The sequence below is a fragment of the Rhineura floridana genome, chromosome 11 (assembly GCF_030035675.1).
Source record: "Rhineura floridana isolate rRhiFlo1 chromosome 11, rRhiFlo1.hap2, whole genome shotgun sequence".
NCBI lineage: Eukaryota > Metazoa > Chordata > Lepidosauria > Squamata > Rhineuridae > Rhineura > Rhineura floridana.
Window position 1 is genome coordinate 59,453,272 of NC_084490.1, and position 14,887 is coordinate 59,468,158.

A 14,887-nucleotide genomic window follows, 5' to 3' on the forward strand; every position below is an offset into this window, starting at 1 on the left:
GCTATTCCTTGTTGCCTACGACTACCAGACTAAAACTTACATACAAGGCTGCTTTTATCTGATTCACTGAATTTTTACATCTGCTCTGTAATTTTATAATTTATAGTTGTGTTTTATCAGGCTTTTGTACACTACCCTGATATCTTAGCTGAAGGACAGCCTAAAAATCTTTTAAAACAAACTTCTATAAGCTGGAGTGGCTGGTAAAATATTGCATAAATTTTCCAACATTATGCCTAAGAACTTAATATTCTGACTGAAGGTACTCTAAACACCCATGGCTTGCTTTGTCCTAATAATTGTTAATTTCTTAAAATTAGTTAATCTAAAATATGTTAAAAGTACCAGAAAAGAGGTGAACGGTAAAATGGTGTCTCCTTGTTCTGCAAAGGAGATAATGAAGGATCTGAAAAGTGTGTTTTAAGTAAAAAAAGAAAGAGGTGTTTCAAGGCAGTTCAGTAATGAGCAAAAGCAACTGAGAGTGGCGATAGGCAAAATATCTATAGGTAACATAAAATATAAGAGCTTGTTTCTTCCAGAATTGATTATCAGTTTCTCCTTCACAGAATTTTGACTCTGACATCAGCAGTGTGGGAATAGATGGATGCTGGCAGGCTGATAGCCAGCGGATTCTGAATGAGGTGATGGTAGAACACTTTTTCCGGCAAGGAATGCTAGATGTAGCCGAGGAACTTTGTCAGGTAAGTACAGCTAGAATTCTTCATTCTTGGGAAGCACACTAAATCCTTTACCCAATATTATCATGGGATATTGATGTGAAAATATTCTTCTGCCCATCTACAAAAATAACTAAGGAATGAATGTGTGCTCACTTTATTTTTCAGGAGTCTGGACTCTCTATAGATCAAAGTCAAAAGCAACCATTTGTGGAGCTCAACCGAATATTGGAAGCACTTAAAGTTAGAGTTTTGAGACCTGCATTAGAGTGAGTTACTCAGCTTTATTAGAAATCTTCAGATAAAAAAAACCCCCTAAATAATACTGGAAGTGGCTCTCCTTTTAACAAATTCATTAATGTTGGGGGTTCACAGGTGAATAAATGTTCATTAAATTTGTTGCCTGCTCCAGCTGAGCTGAAATCCCTAAACTCACCTGGGGTTTACGTGCAGCAGGAGTTGCCCAGTTCATGTTCTGCAGGAATTGGCTACTCCCAGCTGAGGCAGATAGTGCTCCAACAATGGTAAGGAGCCATCAGCCTTGCGAAATAGCATAGCTGGCTTGTTAAGGTCTAAGCCTATTAACACAAATTTAAAGTGACAGAGCTTGCTTTGAACTACTGCACTATGGCACTTCTGTATATATTGGCTGACCAGTAACATTGTTGTCTGGACAGCTCACAGAGATAAATGGATAACATTCAATATTAAAAATACTATTAAAACAACTGCTGCACAAATGTTTCCTGGTGAAGCAAAACAGTGGTGAAATGCCCCCCCCCTCAAGCAACACCTTTCACCCTGAAGCAGGAGCCAGAATCTGCCGCTCTGCTCACCCCCCTCCACTGGATTGTTTGGGCCATCGGAGTCCTTTTCCTTGGCCCACGGTGTAGCTGAAATATTTTAAGCAGTATAGGAGCAGATTATAAAACAATTTGCTTTTTTTTTTAATAAAAGCAACTAAATATTAATAAAGCAAACTTTCCTTTATCCCACACTGCTTTAGAGCCTCAGCACAGTTTATAATATTTTAAAGAAGATTCCTTCTCTATTAAAGTGTCAAAATCAAGTCCAGCCCACGTTAAGATAAGTTCCTTAATAAATAAGAATTAAGAAATAAGAATGTCTTGCTTCCTTATCAGCCCATGTGAGCCTCCTCTACAGTCCTTCCTCCAAACTATCACATGCTCTGGAACTCCTCCTTCTCTAGGTTATCTGCTGTGCCATTCCAGCCAACTGGGTTATGCTCAGCGTGATAGGCAGATGTATCAAAGACAGAAAAAGGTGACTGCCTCCTCAGAGAGCTTGGTCCCTTTGTACAGCCTCTGAGTTCTGCGACTCAGTGGCTGGTGTTGAACCTCACAAGACAACCCTTTCCGTGATGCCTGACCTCTTTTAGTATACCTTGCAGGGCAGGGCAAGGAAGGGCGGCTCCATGTCTCTTTTAACCCTTCTAATGGAGCCACATGATAGCGGCTGTTTCATATGCAAGCACTGCTCCTGTGATAGACTGTCATAGATAGTGGCCTAAATCAGGAACTCCTCAAGAAAGGTGACAGCATTTTCCCCATCGTTAGTCCTGAGTAATCTTTGTGAGGGTCCAGAGAATCGCAAATAAGCAAAAGTGTGAGAATACTTAAGGGGTAATCTAGCCCTCTTTCCTGCCCTTTCCTCAGATCTTGCTAGAAATTAAACATGGAACATTTTTAGGCATGCTAAATGAGCGACGGGCTTGTGTGTTTCTCACCAAGGCTCATAGGGAATAGTTCCTATATAATCATCAGCACCGCTTAACAAGATGCCCCTATGTCACCCCTCAGGCACCAGCCAGTTCTGGTACAGGAGGACTCAGTTTCCCCACCAACAGTAGAGGGGGGTGAATCTAATGATGAAATGAATGGTGTTTGGGAAGAAACTGGTATAACTGGCATAACTGGCATTCCATTCTGGAATATAATACTTGGAAGTTGCTTTATCCAGTCACTGCTCCAAATAAACAGAGCACAGGAAACAGTTGCCAGGATGTGTGACAAACTATTAATGGTTACTCAGTGAATAATATAAGCTGGCTAATTACAGGTTAATTGTCCATTAGTTAACAAAATATATGTGAAAAAATTTTTTGTAACAGTGTTGCAAATAGGTCTACAAAAGCTGCTAGTCCAGAAAATGTTTTACTAACTCCTTTTTTTCACGTGCAAGTTATTTTGGCACATCAGTAGCGAAGAGGCGGGGAACCCCAGCTTCTTCCAGTTTATTAAACCCTTCCTGTCGGTTGCCCAGAGATAATTCTTACTTGGGACAGGAATGTAGATGAGTGATTGTTTACAAGGAAAGGTGTTTCTTCAGAACTCTGATCTGACTACACCTGATGACACTGTCCTCAGTATAAATTCCTCCCCAGGCCTGTTGAGCCATAGTTCCTAGGAAATAATCTGCAGATTTTAAAATTGCAAATTTCAGGGCAAGACAATGAATGTTAATTTTGGACTTTTGCAAAGAGGGACTAAAAAGTAGTGGTGATTGGTTGGTTTCAGTTTCCAAACTGAATAGGAGCTGATGGTATTAAAAAAACAGCGGTGATATTCTACCTCCAGGGTGACTTCACTGGCAGTATATTGGGAGATTCTGCATGGAATATGTTGCAAACTTAAACCAAAACGCCCTGTGGCAAATACTGAATTGATAAACCAGTGTTCCTATTAAGGTGAACCTGTTTTTCTTTTTCTTTTCGTTCCACTATCTCTTAGGTGGGCTGTATCAAACAGAGAAATGCTTATGGCACAGAATAGCTCTTTAGAATTTAAGCTACATAGATTATATTTTATTAGTTTATTAATGGGCGGAACTGCAAACCAGAGGGAAGCATTGCAATACGCTAAAAACTTTCAGCCCTTTGCTCTGAACCATCAGAAAGGTAAGCAACATTCAAATGCACAAGAGTACAAGTTTGTAATCTTAGATTAAGATTGGTGATTTGCAGTTTGTCAGCTGTAGGTATTTCCCTGCCTCATATGGCTTGATTATCCTTCTTGGAGTTTTATTTATTCACTTATTTATTTATTTATTTATTTATTTTACCAATATGTGGACGCTTGTGTATCCTGTTAAAAAGGCAGAAATGCCTTGACAAGGTATATTCTTGATCATTTTCCCACTCCAAAATATTTTCCAGGGCTAGGATCTCAAGAGCTTCTTTAAACAAACTAAGAACCAGTGGGATGTTTTTGTCTCTCTCTGCCCCCCACCCCCTTTTTAAAAAACAGCTGTCCCACTCTGTATGCCATATCTATCATAAATTCGTCTCTGGAACGTCCTTCTGTTTTGGGAACGTTTTGCTTGTAGAGGGGTGCTGTTCAAACAACATAAGTACAGTTGACACTTGTGTTCACAGAAGTTCAGTGGTTCTTTAGATCCTAACCCAGGGGTTCATATTCTTGTGATCTTTTTTAGTACAAACTTGAGCACTGCAACCAAGATGTTTAGGCTTAAAAATATGAAAAGAATCTTGAAATGTTTTCATGAATTAAGGGCATAATCCAGCTAAGCTGAGTATTTTGAAGTCCCATTTATACATCTTTTCTACTTTTAAATAGACTGTTAACTTTCTGTAAATCTAGAAGCCTCTGTGGTCATGGCTTTTTCGAAGACACTATTGTGCCATTGAGGAAGTTCTGATGTGTTTGAACAATTATAGTTGAGGAATTCCGATGTGGTTTAATTCAGCAGCATACCAAATAAAAGTTTGCAGAAGAAATATTGTTTAAAACAGGGGACTTTTTTAACAAGGCACCTTCTTAAAAGCTGATCAGAGGTTTGACCTTTTTAAACTAGATTCTGTGTAGCTCTTTGGCACAGGTGCAAAAGGTTACAAACATCAAATAAAATATATCTAGTCTGTTTGGAAGATCATAAAGCTAATGTTGGCGGTGTTTGGATGCCAGAACAAACCATGGTTTATTGTGACAAGAACAAATTGCAGTGAGCCTCAGGCTTGCACAGTTTGCCCTCCCTTCTCCTCCAGTGTGACCGTGAGGAGAAGTTTGGAAGCTTTTGTTTCTGTGTTTTGATTAACTGCAGCTTATTTTGCCTGAACCCGACTCACTGAGGTTAATATTAACTAAGATTTGTTTGAAACAAGACAACTTCATAACCAGTAGTTTGATGTAGCTTTGCTTCAAACAAGCCTGTTAGGATTAACCTCAGTGTGTCAGGTCCGGGTAAAATGGCAAGCAGCAGTTAATCAAAAATGGAAGCAAAAGCTTCTGAACCCTTCCTCAAGGCCACACCAGGGAGTGGGGAACACAGGAATCTGAATGTTGCTTTGCCTTGTTCCCATCATGATAGTGGCAATATGTTGACCTCCAGATGATGTGGATTACAACTTCCATCCTCCCTTACCATTGTCTATGACAGCTGGGGCTGATGGGACTTGTAGCTTACAGCTTCTGGAGGGAAACCTTTGAGCAAAGGTTTTTTTCAACTAACACTTCTTATAGTGGCAAATTTAGAGATGAAGGGTCCATTCATGATAGTCACAGCCATGCCCCCTCCCACCCAGCCCCTTTTTTGGCTGCTGGGTTGAGAATAAGATTCTTGTTAATTCCTTCTTCCACAACAACAGATATCCCTAGGAGACAATCAGCATGAAAGTGGAAAGAGTTAGCTACTGAGAAGAGTCTTCTCAGTGACTGACTCACCTCCTTTCCCTCTGATTGGCTCCAATCAGCAGGAAAAGACAAGGAAGCATGTTAGAAGACTACTCTCAGTGGCTAATACATACCCATTTCATGCTGATTGGCTCATAGGATGCTGGAGACTTTGGGACCCTGCTCCCAAAAAAGTAAGGGGTCTGAGACCCTCCCAGGAACCTGGATGACTACACCTCTGGTGTTGGGGGGTTGGCAAGGGGGGTGGGGGTGTCTGTGAGGATGTGGGGGAGTGGGGTTGGCACATGAAGTGCACAGGGACAAAACCCTTAGTATATAATATATCTAATAAAATACATAAACTACAGATCTGCTGTCTTTCACAGATATTCAAGTATTGATGGGAAGCTTAGTGTACCTGAGGCAAGGAATTGAAAATTCTCCATATGTCCATTTGTTGGATGCAAACCAGTGGGCAGACATCTGTGACATCTTCACGAGGGATGCCTGTGCTCTGCTGGGACTTTCGGTTGAATCACCTCTTAGTGTTAGGTATGACTACTTTCGTGTTAGATACTTTTTAAAAATGTGACTATCTGAACCTCACCTAGGCATTGGCATCGTAGGGAATACAGAGTTGCCTAACATCCTTCCAAGGAAAGAAAATGGAAAATATAATAAAACTTAATGTAGTACCTGGAAATGGTTTGCTCTGACAGTGATTCATCTTCAGTTTAGTGGACTACACCATTTACAAAGAACAATAAGCCCCCAAGCAAATCCATGGAATCTGCTTAATTCCAATTTACCTGGCTATTTTATGAATAACAAACATTCTGCCGGGCTTCATCGTTATGCATTACCTGACAATTCAGAATCACACCAAGGAAAGCAAAGTCTGTTTTTTTCTTACCCTTCGTACGCAGATAGAAATACAAAAATATTCATCTTTAAGGCAATATTTAACATTAATATATTGTGTTCCCAGCTTTTCAGCAGGTTGTGTAGCATTGCCAGCTCTAATTAATATAAAAGCTGTGATTGAACAGAGACAGTGCACTGGGGTTTGGAATCAGAAAGATGAACTACCGGTAAGTAACTTTGGGTATCTGCTAATGTATCAAATTATTGTAAAAACTTCCCACCTACTAAACCAAACTAAGCATTCCTTCGTAGTGCAATGACTAGAAAGGATGAATTGAATCATCCTGTATAATGCACTAGGGTAGTTTCTGGCTAGAGACTCCATTGCTTTGTGGAATGTCCCCTGTGACGAATCAGAGATGTGTGTGCTTAAGAGAATGCCATCTCTGCACAGAAGAGAATGACTCTATCACCGTCTGATTTTGAATTATTATGGCATTGCCCAAATTATTCCCTACTTTGAATTTCCTTTTCATTATGCAGTATGATGACATTAATGTACTGATAAGTAATATTTTGAGCTCTTATGAGTTAGTTGCAGATTAATAAATAATGGAAAGTATTTCTGTGATCAGAAGTTTTTCAGAGTTGTTTATTCAGGTTCTAACAGTGTGATAGAGTCCTTATAAGAGAATTTAAGGCCAGTTCGCAGATGATGGTCTTAATTGGGAAATCATCATTATTGGGAAATCACTATGCTGCAACACAATTGCTGTGGAAGCTATCTTCAACACTCATTTTAAGGATTTGTTTGTAAATGCAGTAGTCATTCAGTGATTTATGCATACATGTTTTTAAAATAAATATCAGAATAAACCATGTATGATAGCTTAACTATGGTTTGGTATGATGCCTCTTTTTTATTTATATAGCATCATTACTGTGTGTGGCACTTCACAGAGTAGAAGAGGATAGATGCCTGCCCCAGGGAGTTTACAGTTTAAAATTGGCCACAGGGAAAGCAGTAGGAGAAGGGATGGGAAGTAAAGGCAGGGGTAAACAAAAAAGCAATAAGCAGTTGTTTCAGTTGTATGTGCTTAGACTTAATTACAGGCTGAGTTACAATAGGGCATGGCAAACCATAGTTACAGTCCTTGTTCCATTTTCAGCAGCCTGCCATCATAGAATCATGAGTGCTAAGCAGATGGAAAACAAAAGGAGACAAACAGCTTGCTTGTCTGTATGCTTGGAAGCCAGACCATGGTTTGGGTTCTAAACATTGGCTAAGTTTGCATGTAATACTACACCAAACCATGGCTTAGTGCAAACGTGCAAGCATGTGGATTCCTGGGAGAGCTCTGGTCCTGTTCCCACTGTGCTGTTTTTTGCCGAACCATGGTTTGGCATAGTGTTTTTGGTTTCTGAATTGAGCCATTGGAGTTAGTTATTTTATATAAAACTTACTTCATTGGAACATAAAGAGGCCGCATTCAAATTAAATTTTTGTGTGCAGCTGCACAATTCCTTGCTCCATGGTAAACAAGTGCTGACTTAGGAAGTGATCATTTGATACTGGTTTTGATGAAATCTGTGCCTTCTGGGCTTCTGCCCTTGTCTTAGTTCTTTAGAAGTTCTAGAGCAGGTGTGCATGTTTTGTACTCTTAATGATGGTACATGCGTGCTTAAGCCACTCTGTCTGTATTAGCCTCCAGAAGAGGCAGTTACTACAGTTAAGTGCCTGTATTCCAGCATTCACCCATGTACTGCTTGCTCTACCTTCCCAGGAAAGTGACCAGTAGCAAGGAGAGGTGCCATGTGCTGCTGCTCTGCATTTATCATGAAGAACTCTTTTATATTACCATAAGAATTGCCTCCGTAAACTTTTATTGTGGTTATCAGTTGTGGTAGGGCAATATAGAGCAGCTATGAATATTTTCCAGTGAAGATGCCCACAAGTAGATAGTGTTAAATTACTGATATAAACCAGGTGGCAACATTGTCTTGCATTTGTGCAGATTGAAGTGGACCTTGGCAAAAAGTGTTGGTATCATTCAATATTCGCCTGCCCCATCCTTCGTCAGCAAACAACAGATAATAATCCACCTATGAAGTTGGTTTGTGGTCATATTATATCAAGAGATGCTCTAAATAAAATGTTTAATGGCAGCAAGTAAGTATAATTCCTACTTATTTAAAACTGAATATGTGTTTTGGGAGATGAGGTGTGGAATATGACTAAATTAAACTTTCTACTGAACTTTTATATTCATAATTCCAAAAAAGGTGGAAACAAGTTTAATCTCTGGCAATTAGAGCAGTGCTTTTAGAAGATTATGTTGCCTGATTTTGTGGAAATCCAGAATAGGGCTCCAGGTTGATCTGATATTTACAGTTTAAGCAAATGCATTTTCACAGTACAAAGGTTAAAAGTCCAGACTGGTGGCACTTAAAATCAGCAAGGTGGCAGAGCAGCATTTAAACTGATTGTGGTGGTGGGGAAAGCAGCAGGAGCTGAAGAGTGACCTGTTTGGAACAAATCATCCCCCTGTCATAAGGGGGGGGAATGATTATGATTGTTCAAGTGAGGAGGGGTAGAACTAGGCGCTGAGAGGGTAGAGGCACATGATAAGAATCCACAGAGGCCAAAGGACCATAGGCTAAAATGCAAGCACAAAGACATTTGGAGAAAGACACTGTGTTTATATGCTAATGTTACAAGCCTCTGAGTCCAGAGGGTCAAGCTGGAGCACTTGGTGTTAGAGGAGAGCATAGAAATAGTGGGCATAATGGAAACCTGGTGGAATGGAGAGAACCAGTGGGCTATGGTTATCTCTGGATACAAACAGTATAGGAATGGCAGGGAAGTGTGTACTAGAGGTGATGTCACACTGCACATCAAAGAGGACAAAGTCCAACAAGGGGCAGACTCCTCCATAGAATCACTGTGGTTGGTAATAGCAGGCCGCAAGAGTAAATTACTGCTGTTCCCCCCCTGCCCCAAATGCCCAGGGTGATCTTGAGATGGAGAATGAAACCGAGGAGGCATCAAAAAGAGGAAAAGCTGTAGTAATAGGTGACTTCAGTCACCCTCACATAGATTGGATATACTATGTTCAGTTACGACAAAGAGGTAGCATTTCTAGATACCCTAAATCACTGTTCTTCAACCTTGGGCCCACAGATGTTGTTGGACTACAACTCCCATCGTCCTTGGCCAGTGGCTAAGATGGCTGGTGTTGGTGGGAGCTGTAGTCCAACAGCATCTGGGGTCCCAAAGTTGAAGAGCAGTGCCCTAAATGACTGCCCTTGAACACGTTATTTATTTATTTGTTTTCTTACCATCCCATTTACTGTAAGATCCCAGTTCGGGTTACAACAATAAAACAGACAATTATAAGATAAATAAAGCAATTAGAGCCATACAACAACTGACTTGGGGTTGTAGTGGATCACTTGATGAAGATGTCAACCCAGTGTGAAGCAGCTGTGAAAAAAAGTGAATTCCATGCTGGGGACCAATATCAGAATGCACTTATACAAGTCTGTGTGCAACTGCACATGGAATAGTGTACAGTTCTGATCTCCTCAACCTCAAAAAGGATGTTGTAGAAATGAGTTGAAGCAACTCCTCTCTGAGGAAAGGGTACAATATTTGGAGCTTTTTAGTTCAGAGAAAAGGTGAGTAAGGGGATCATCATAGAGATGTATAAGATCATGCATGGTGTGTAGATAGAGTCCCCCCCCCTTTCTCATAACACTAGAACTCGTGGCCTGAATGTTGGAAGATTCAGGACAGACAAAAGAAAGGACTTCAGACAGCACATAGTTGAACTAAAGTGATGGCCACCAACTTTGATGGCTTTAAAAGAGGGTTTGGCAGATTCACGGAGGATAAGGCTATTAATGGCTGCTTGCCATGGTGGCTAAGTTTTGTCTCCACTGTTGGCAACAGTATGCCTCCAAATGCCAGTTACTGGGAATCACAAGTACATCCCATAGCATCTGCTTGGCCGCTATGAGAACAGGATGCTGAAACAGAAGGGCCTTTGGTCTGATGCAGCGGGGATGTTCTTACGTTGTTATAGTCTGCAACAAGCTAATATTTTCTTTGTTTTTAGATTAAAATGTCCCTATTGTCCCATGGAACAGAGTCCTGGAGATGCCAAACAAATATTCTTCTGAGGACACAATTCACTATGTAATTTATCTGTGTGTTTTGGAAGACTGAAGCTGACACGTCCCATTTTATGCTGTACAGGCCGAGGAGGACTCCTGTGTTTTGTATAAGCCTAATGCGCCAGAATTTTTTGCCAACATTTAGTGCAGACATCCAGATTGGAAAAGCTGCAGAAATACTATCTGTTATAGGGCTTTTACTCTAACCTTGGTCTTCATATCTGATCAAGATACTACACCAGCAGTTGTCATTCAGTGCAGGTTTTTGTACTAAAATGTATGGTGACTTCTCTTGTTAAAGCAGACACCAACCAAGCACTATATAGGTCTAATATTTGTCCTGCTTTTTATCACCCTGAAAGATGAGCATCACCATAAAGAATGTACGGGAAAAGTTTTGATTTCCTTAGTGTGTAAATAATTAAGAGAGAACTTCAGAAAAAGGTTTGATAAATTGAATAGTGGTTATAAACATACCTGTATTTCTGTTCTTACTGGTTTATCCCAACTCAAAGCTGTGATATTCGAAGGGTTTGGGTTTTTTTGTTGAACATTTTTCCAACTTTTAAACAGAACTTCAAATGAATGTGATTTTATATATATATATATATATATATATATAAACTACATGAATATTTAACAGAGTTCAAAACCATTTCTGATTCCACGATTGAGAGCTTTGTGTAGCTGAGAGTATTCAATAAATGTAACTCTGGACTGGAAAGAAATGTTTGTCAATGGATACTTACTCACCAGATTTATTTAGTCTTCTAACCTAAGCTTTGTACTCAAGATCAATGTCGTGTTGCTGTACAGTTTAGTAGACATGGTAAGTTACATTATTTATAAAGTTATCTGAACCAAATAAACTGTTGATAACGTACATTAGTAAGATGGAGAAAAGAACATGTTCCAATGATGTAAGTAATCCTGTATCCTGTTGATCACAGGATTGGACCTCCATCTTATTAGAAACTAATATGTCTTCTGCAGTCAAGAGCATTGTGCTTATGACCTTGTCCTCACTGCTACCCTGACAACCAATATCGCTTTCTTCTCAAATTTGTCAGGACAAAGGGGAAATCTAGACTAGACACTTAATCGAGTTTAACTCATTTTCTCTTTCCACAGAATCTTGAGAATTGTAGTCTAGGAGGGGAGGTGCTAGGGATCTCTAATGTTCTCAGTATTGTTGCCAAGCTACAGTGCTTTGGATTCTCTGGGGAAAGCTATGATAGATAAACTGATATATGTTTGTACTATAGATTATATCTGAAGGGACTATGTACTTCTAAACTTGATGCATGTCATGACAAATGTCTTGCGTGCATTCATTGCATTGTCCTCTAATGGGGCAAAGAAGCTACTTGCCATGCGACAATATATGAAATAATAGATTTCTTTATTGTGTGACTTAAAAATAGGGCTGGCCCACCCATTAGTCAAGGTGAGCCCCTTGCCTCAGGTCATGGATTGGGAGAGGCAGTGGAACAGTGTTCTCAGCCCATTCATTTGCTGTCTCCGCCCATCTACAGTGCTGCCCACCTCTGTTTGGCTGCCTGACCATTGCTGCTAGTGCTGCCTCTGGCCAGCGAGTTGCCATCCCTGGCCCAGTGGCTGCTACCTAGGACTCTTGGAGAATCCCACTATGTTGCTGCTATGGCAAAGTGATGGTGGTGCTTCTAAAGGTCTGTCTGGACCACCTGTGCTTTGATCTGAGGAAGGATCCTTTAAGCGAGTCACTTGTGGGTGAGGTGGTCCCAGCGAATGCCTGTTTAAAGTGTCTGTTTATTACTATAAAACTTTAAACAGTATTGCAGCTGCAAAAGCTCCAGCATGGCAGACGCTCTCCAGGGCCTCACTTCATGGAAGAATCATATGTTCCTCAGAGCAAGACATGGGCAACTTGGCCCCTGAAGGACTTAGGAGTGACTACACTGAATATCAAAGTAGGTGGAGGCAGAGGAGGTCGGTGCATGGAGAGGCGACAGCGGTGGGGTTGTGTGCCTTGCTGTAGGCAGCAATGTGTTTTGTACTGGACCTGCTGAAAAGCAAAAACAAAGGACCCAACTTTGCTTGGATCCTAAAATATGAGAAATGCACTAGCACAATGCACTACACAGAAGAATATTGGTGAAGGGTTTTTTGTGCTTTTGGGGTTGGGCCCCAATGAATGGTCGATACTATTACAAATACACTTAGGCAGACTGATTTTACTCACACAGAAAAACGGGATGTAGAAAAATACAGCTGCATTAGCTTTTTACAAAGTGAGGCCTTTTCCCATCCATACCAACTTCTAAATAAATCTGACCAACCAAACGATAGTGAAAATATTTTATGGGCAGGTATGAGGTCTCAGTGAAATAGCTTTTAATGTGGAAGGGAATTGCATTTTTGTCAGCATCAGCATACCAAATGCGTATTTGTATTCAAAGGGATGCAAGAAAACATTAAAAACAGCAGTGTAAACTGGTTGCTTTATCTAAGACAGTTATTTTAAATAGTTTTTATTGACTTTTAAGTTATGGGACCATTGATACCGCATACTGATAGCCTGGCAAATATTTAGAGTACTAAAAAACAGCACACAGCGATATCAAAAAAGAGAGAACAACAAAATATACCCTTGCAATAAACGACATGTGGGTTTGTCCCAAAATGAAAGACCAAACCAAAAAACAACCCTCTACCCTCTATCCAAGGCAAACTGTATCATGCAAGAATATATGTGACTTATACACAGTTGCATGTCTATGACCCATTGATTTCAGTGGGTGTTCTTAAATTGTCAGGCTTTTAGCCAATGAGTTCTGTTGCATCCTTTTGCTCAAAAGCCCATGTTGGTTTGCCTTTCTTATACCTAAGACCATAAGGACTGACATCTTCATACCAAAATATGACTGACGTGATTTTAGTGGACCCCGAATGGGGTTTTTTTCTCCTGCAAATCAGCGGGGAGCATACAACATGAGTTGTATGATGGAAGAGCATGAGAGATGTGAACTGCCATTGATCTTATGTGATTGATTTTGTCTGCTTGTACACTTCTAATAATTCATGGACACTCATGAATTATATATGTTTTTGGTATCAAACGGTGCAGACGTATTACTCAACCCCTCTTTTACCAGCTGTGTTGCGCCCAGTGAGAATATAGATTTTTCTCGGCCTTTTAATTTCTTTTAAGGTTAGCAAATGGATCCTCTTTTGCCTTTTTTTGGAAATGAGGCTGCATAAATTACATTTTGTTAACTGTAAGAAAAGCAGAATTAGCTTTTCACAATGACAAGCCCAACTGCTTTGTGAGAGCTGCAGTTTCAGAGTACCAGACTGCGTGTTTAAATTGCAGTCTTAGGTCTAGCTACACATTTCTTCATCTAGCCCCCCCCCCCATATTCCCAAGAATAGTCACCATTACACAGGCATGTCTTGTTTAGCAAACAACTTTGAGGGAGACCAAAGCCTGTCATTGCCTGAGGGCATTCATTAGAGCTGACAATGAATGGTGAAGATAGCAACCTAGAGATGGATTATCTTGGGAGTGATGGTGAGAGTAATGCATATGAGCATGTTAGATGTGTATAACATGTTCCAAGTGAATGGTTGCCTGCTTTTCTAGACGCTATATATCACGGATAAAATTCTCTTCTGTGTTCAGCATGGAGAACTGAGACTCCGATGTGGTAGCTCTGTCAGTGCATACTTGAATGAATGCATGGGGATGATCAATGGATAGAAGTTACTAGGCTTACAGATGATGTATAATGTTACACTGTTACTGTAATCAGTAAAAATGTTTGCTAAATCTGTTCATTTGATTTCATTGTCTCCACATATTTTGTATGAAACAAAATTCCAACAAGTTAGCGTTCCCTGCCACACACAATGGCATTGGTTTCAACCACAACCTCAGACTGAAGATGGGTTGGCAGTTAGGGATAGAGAAGGGAAGCTTGGGGGAATTTGATTTGGATAAGGCCCACGAAAATCATGACAGTCTTTATGTTTTAGGTATCAAGTACCATTTCCATATAAGATTTCAGTCATGCCCCTTTATGAGGTGATCAAAAGGCTTTTTATGTGAAAAGGATGTCTTATTGGAGAGAAATACCTATAAAATGGTTATAGGTTGAAAGAGTTTCAGAGTGGGATAACACCCCCCCCTTAAAAATGTGTCATTTTTTGTATTTTACCTGTCAGGGTACACCTTTGCTCAAAATGGCAGAAGTTTCAACCATAATGTTTAGACAGAAATCCAAGTAGTTTGGAGGAGCTCTTTGGAGTGCCCTGTACTCTAAGGTCTACAAGGTGTGTGTGGCAAGACTGGATACAGGCACAAAAGCCTGCCTCTTGCAATGGTTCAAAAACAGGTGCTTTAACATAAATGCAAACTGGTTGCAGGTCTAGCCCTTCTAAGAACAGAACTTTGAGTCTCATATGAATAGGCTTTTAAAAAAAATCAAGATAGCAAATGGCCAAACAGCCCTGACTTTCTGCAAGCTTCTCTCCAATTTTTCT

General features: G+C 40.2%; 1 protein-coding gene across 1 annotated transcript in view; it reads left to right on the forward strand.

Annotated features, from left to right (window-relative positions):
* Window positions 1-14,174, forward strand: part of RMND5A (required for meiotic nuclear division 5 homolog A) — a 29,407-nt gene extending 15,233 nt beyond the window's left edge. The window contains exons 3-9 of the mRNA XM_061589395.1: window positions 567-701; window positions 846-946; window positions 3,428-3,594; window positions 5,713-5,878; window positions 6,315-6,417; window positions 8,206-8,360; window positions 10,309-14,174. Of these exons, the coding sequence (XP_061445379.1) occupies window positions 567-701; window positions 846-946; window positions 3,428-3,594; window positions 5,713-5,878; window positions 6,315-6,417; window positions 8,206-8,360; window positions 10,309-10,372 (891 nt within the window). The 3' untranslated portion in view covers window positions 10,373-14,174. The remainder of the gene's footprint in view (window positions 1-566; window positions 702-845; window positions 947-3,427; window positions 3,595-5,712; window positions 5,879-6,314; window positions 6,418-8,205; window positions 8,361-10,308) is intronic.
* The last annotated feature ends 713 nt before the right edge of the window (window positions 14,175-14,887 follow it).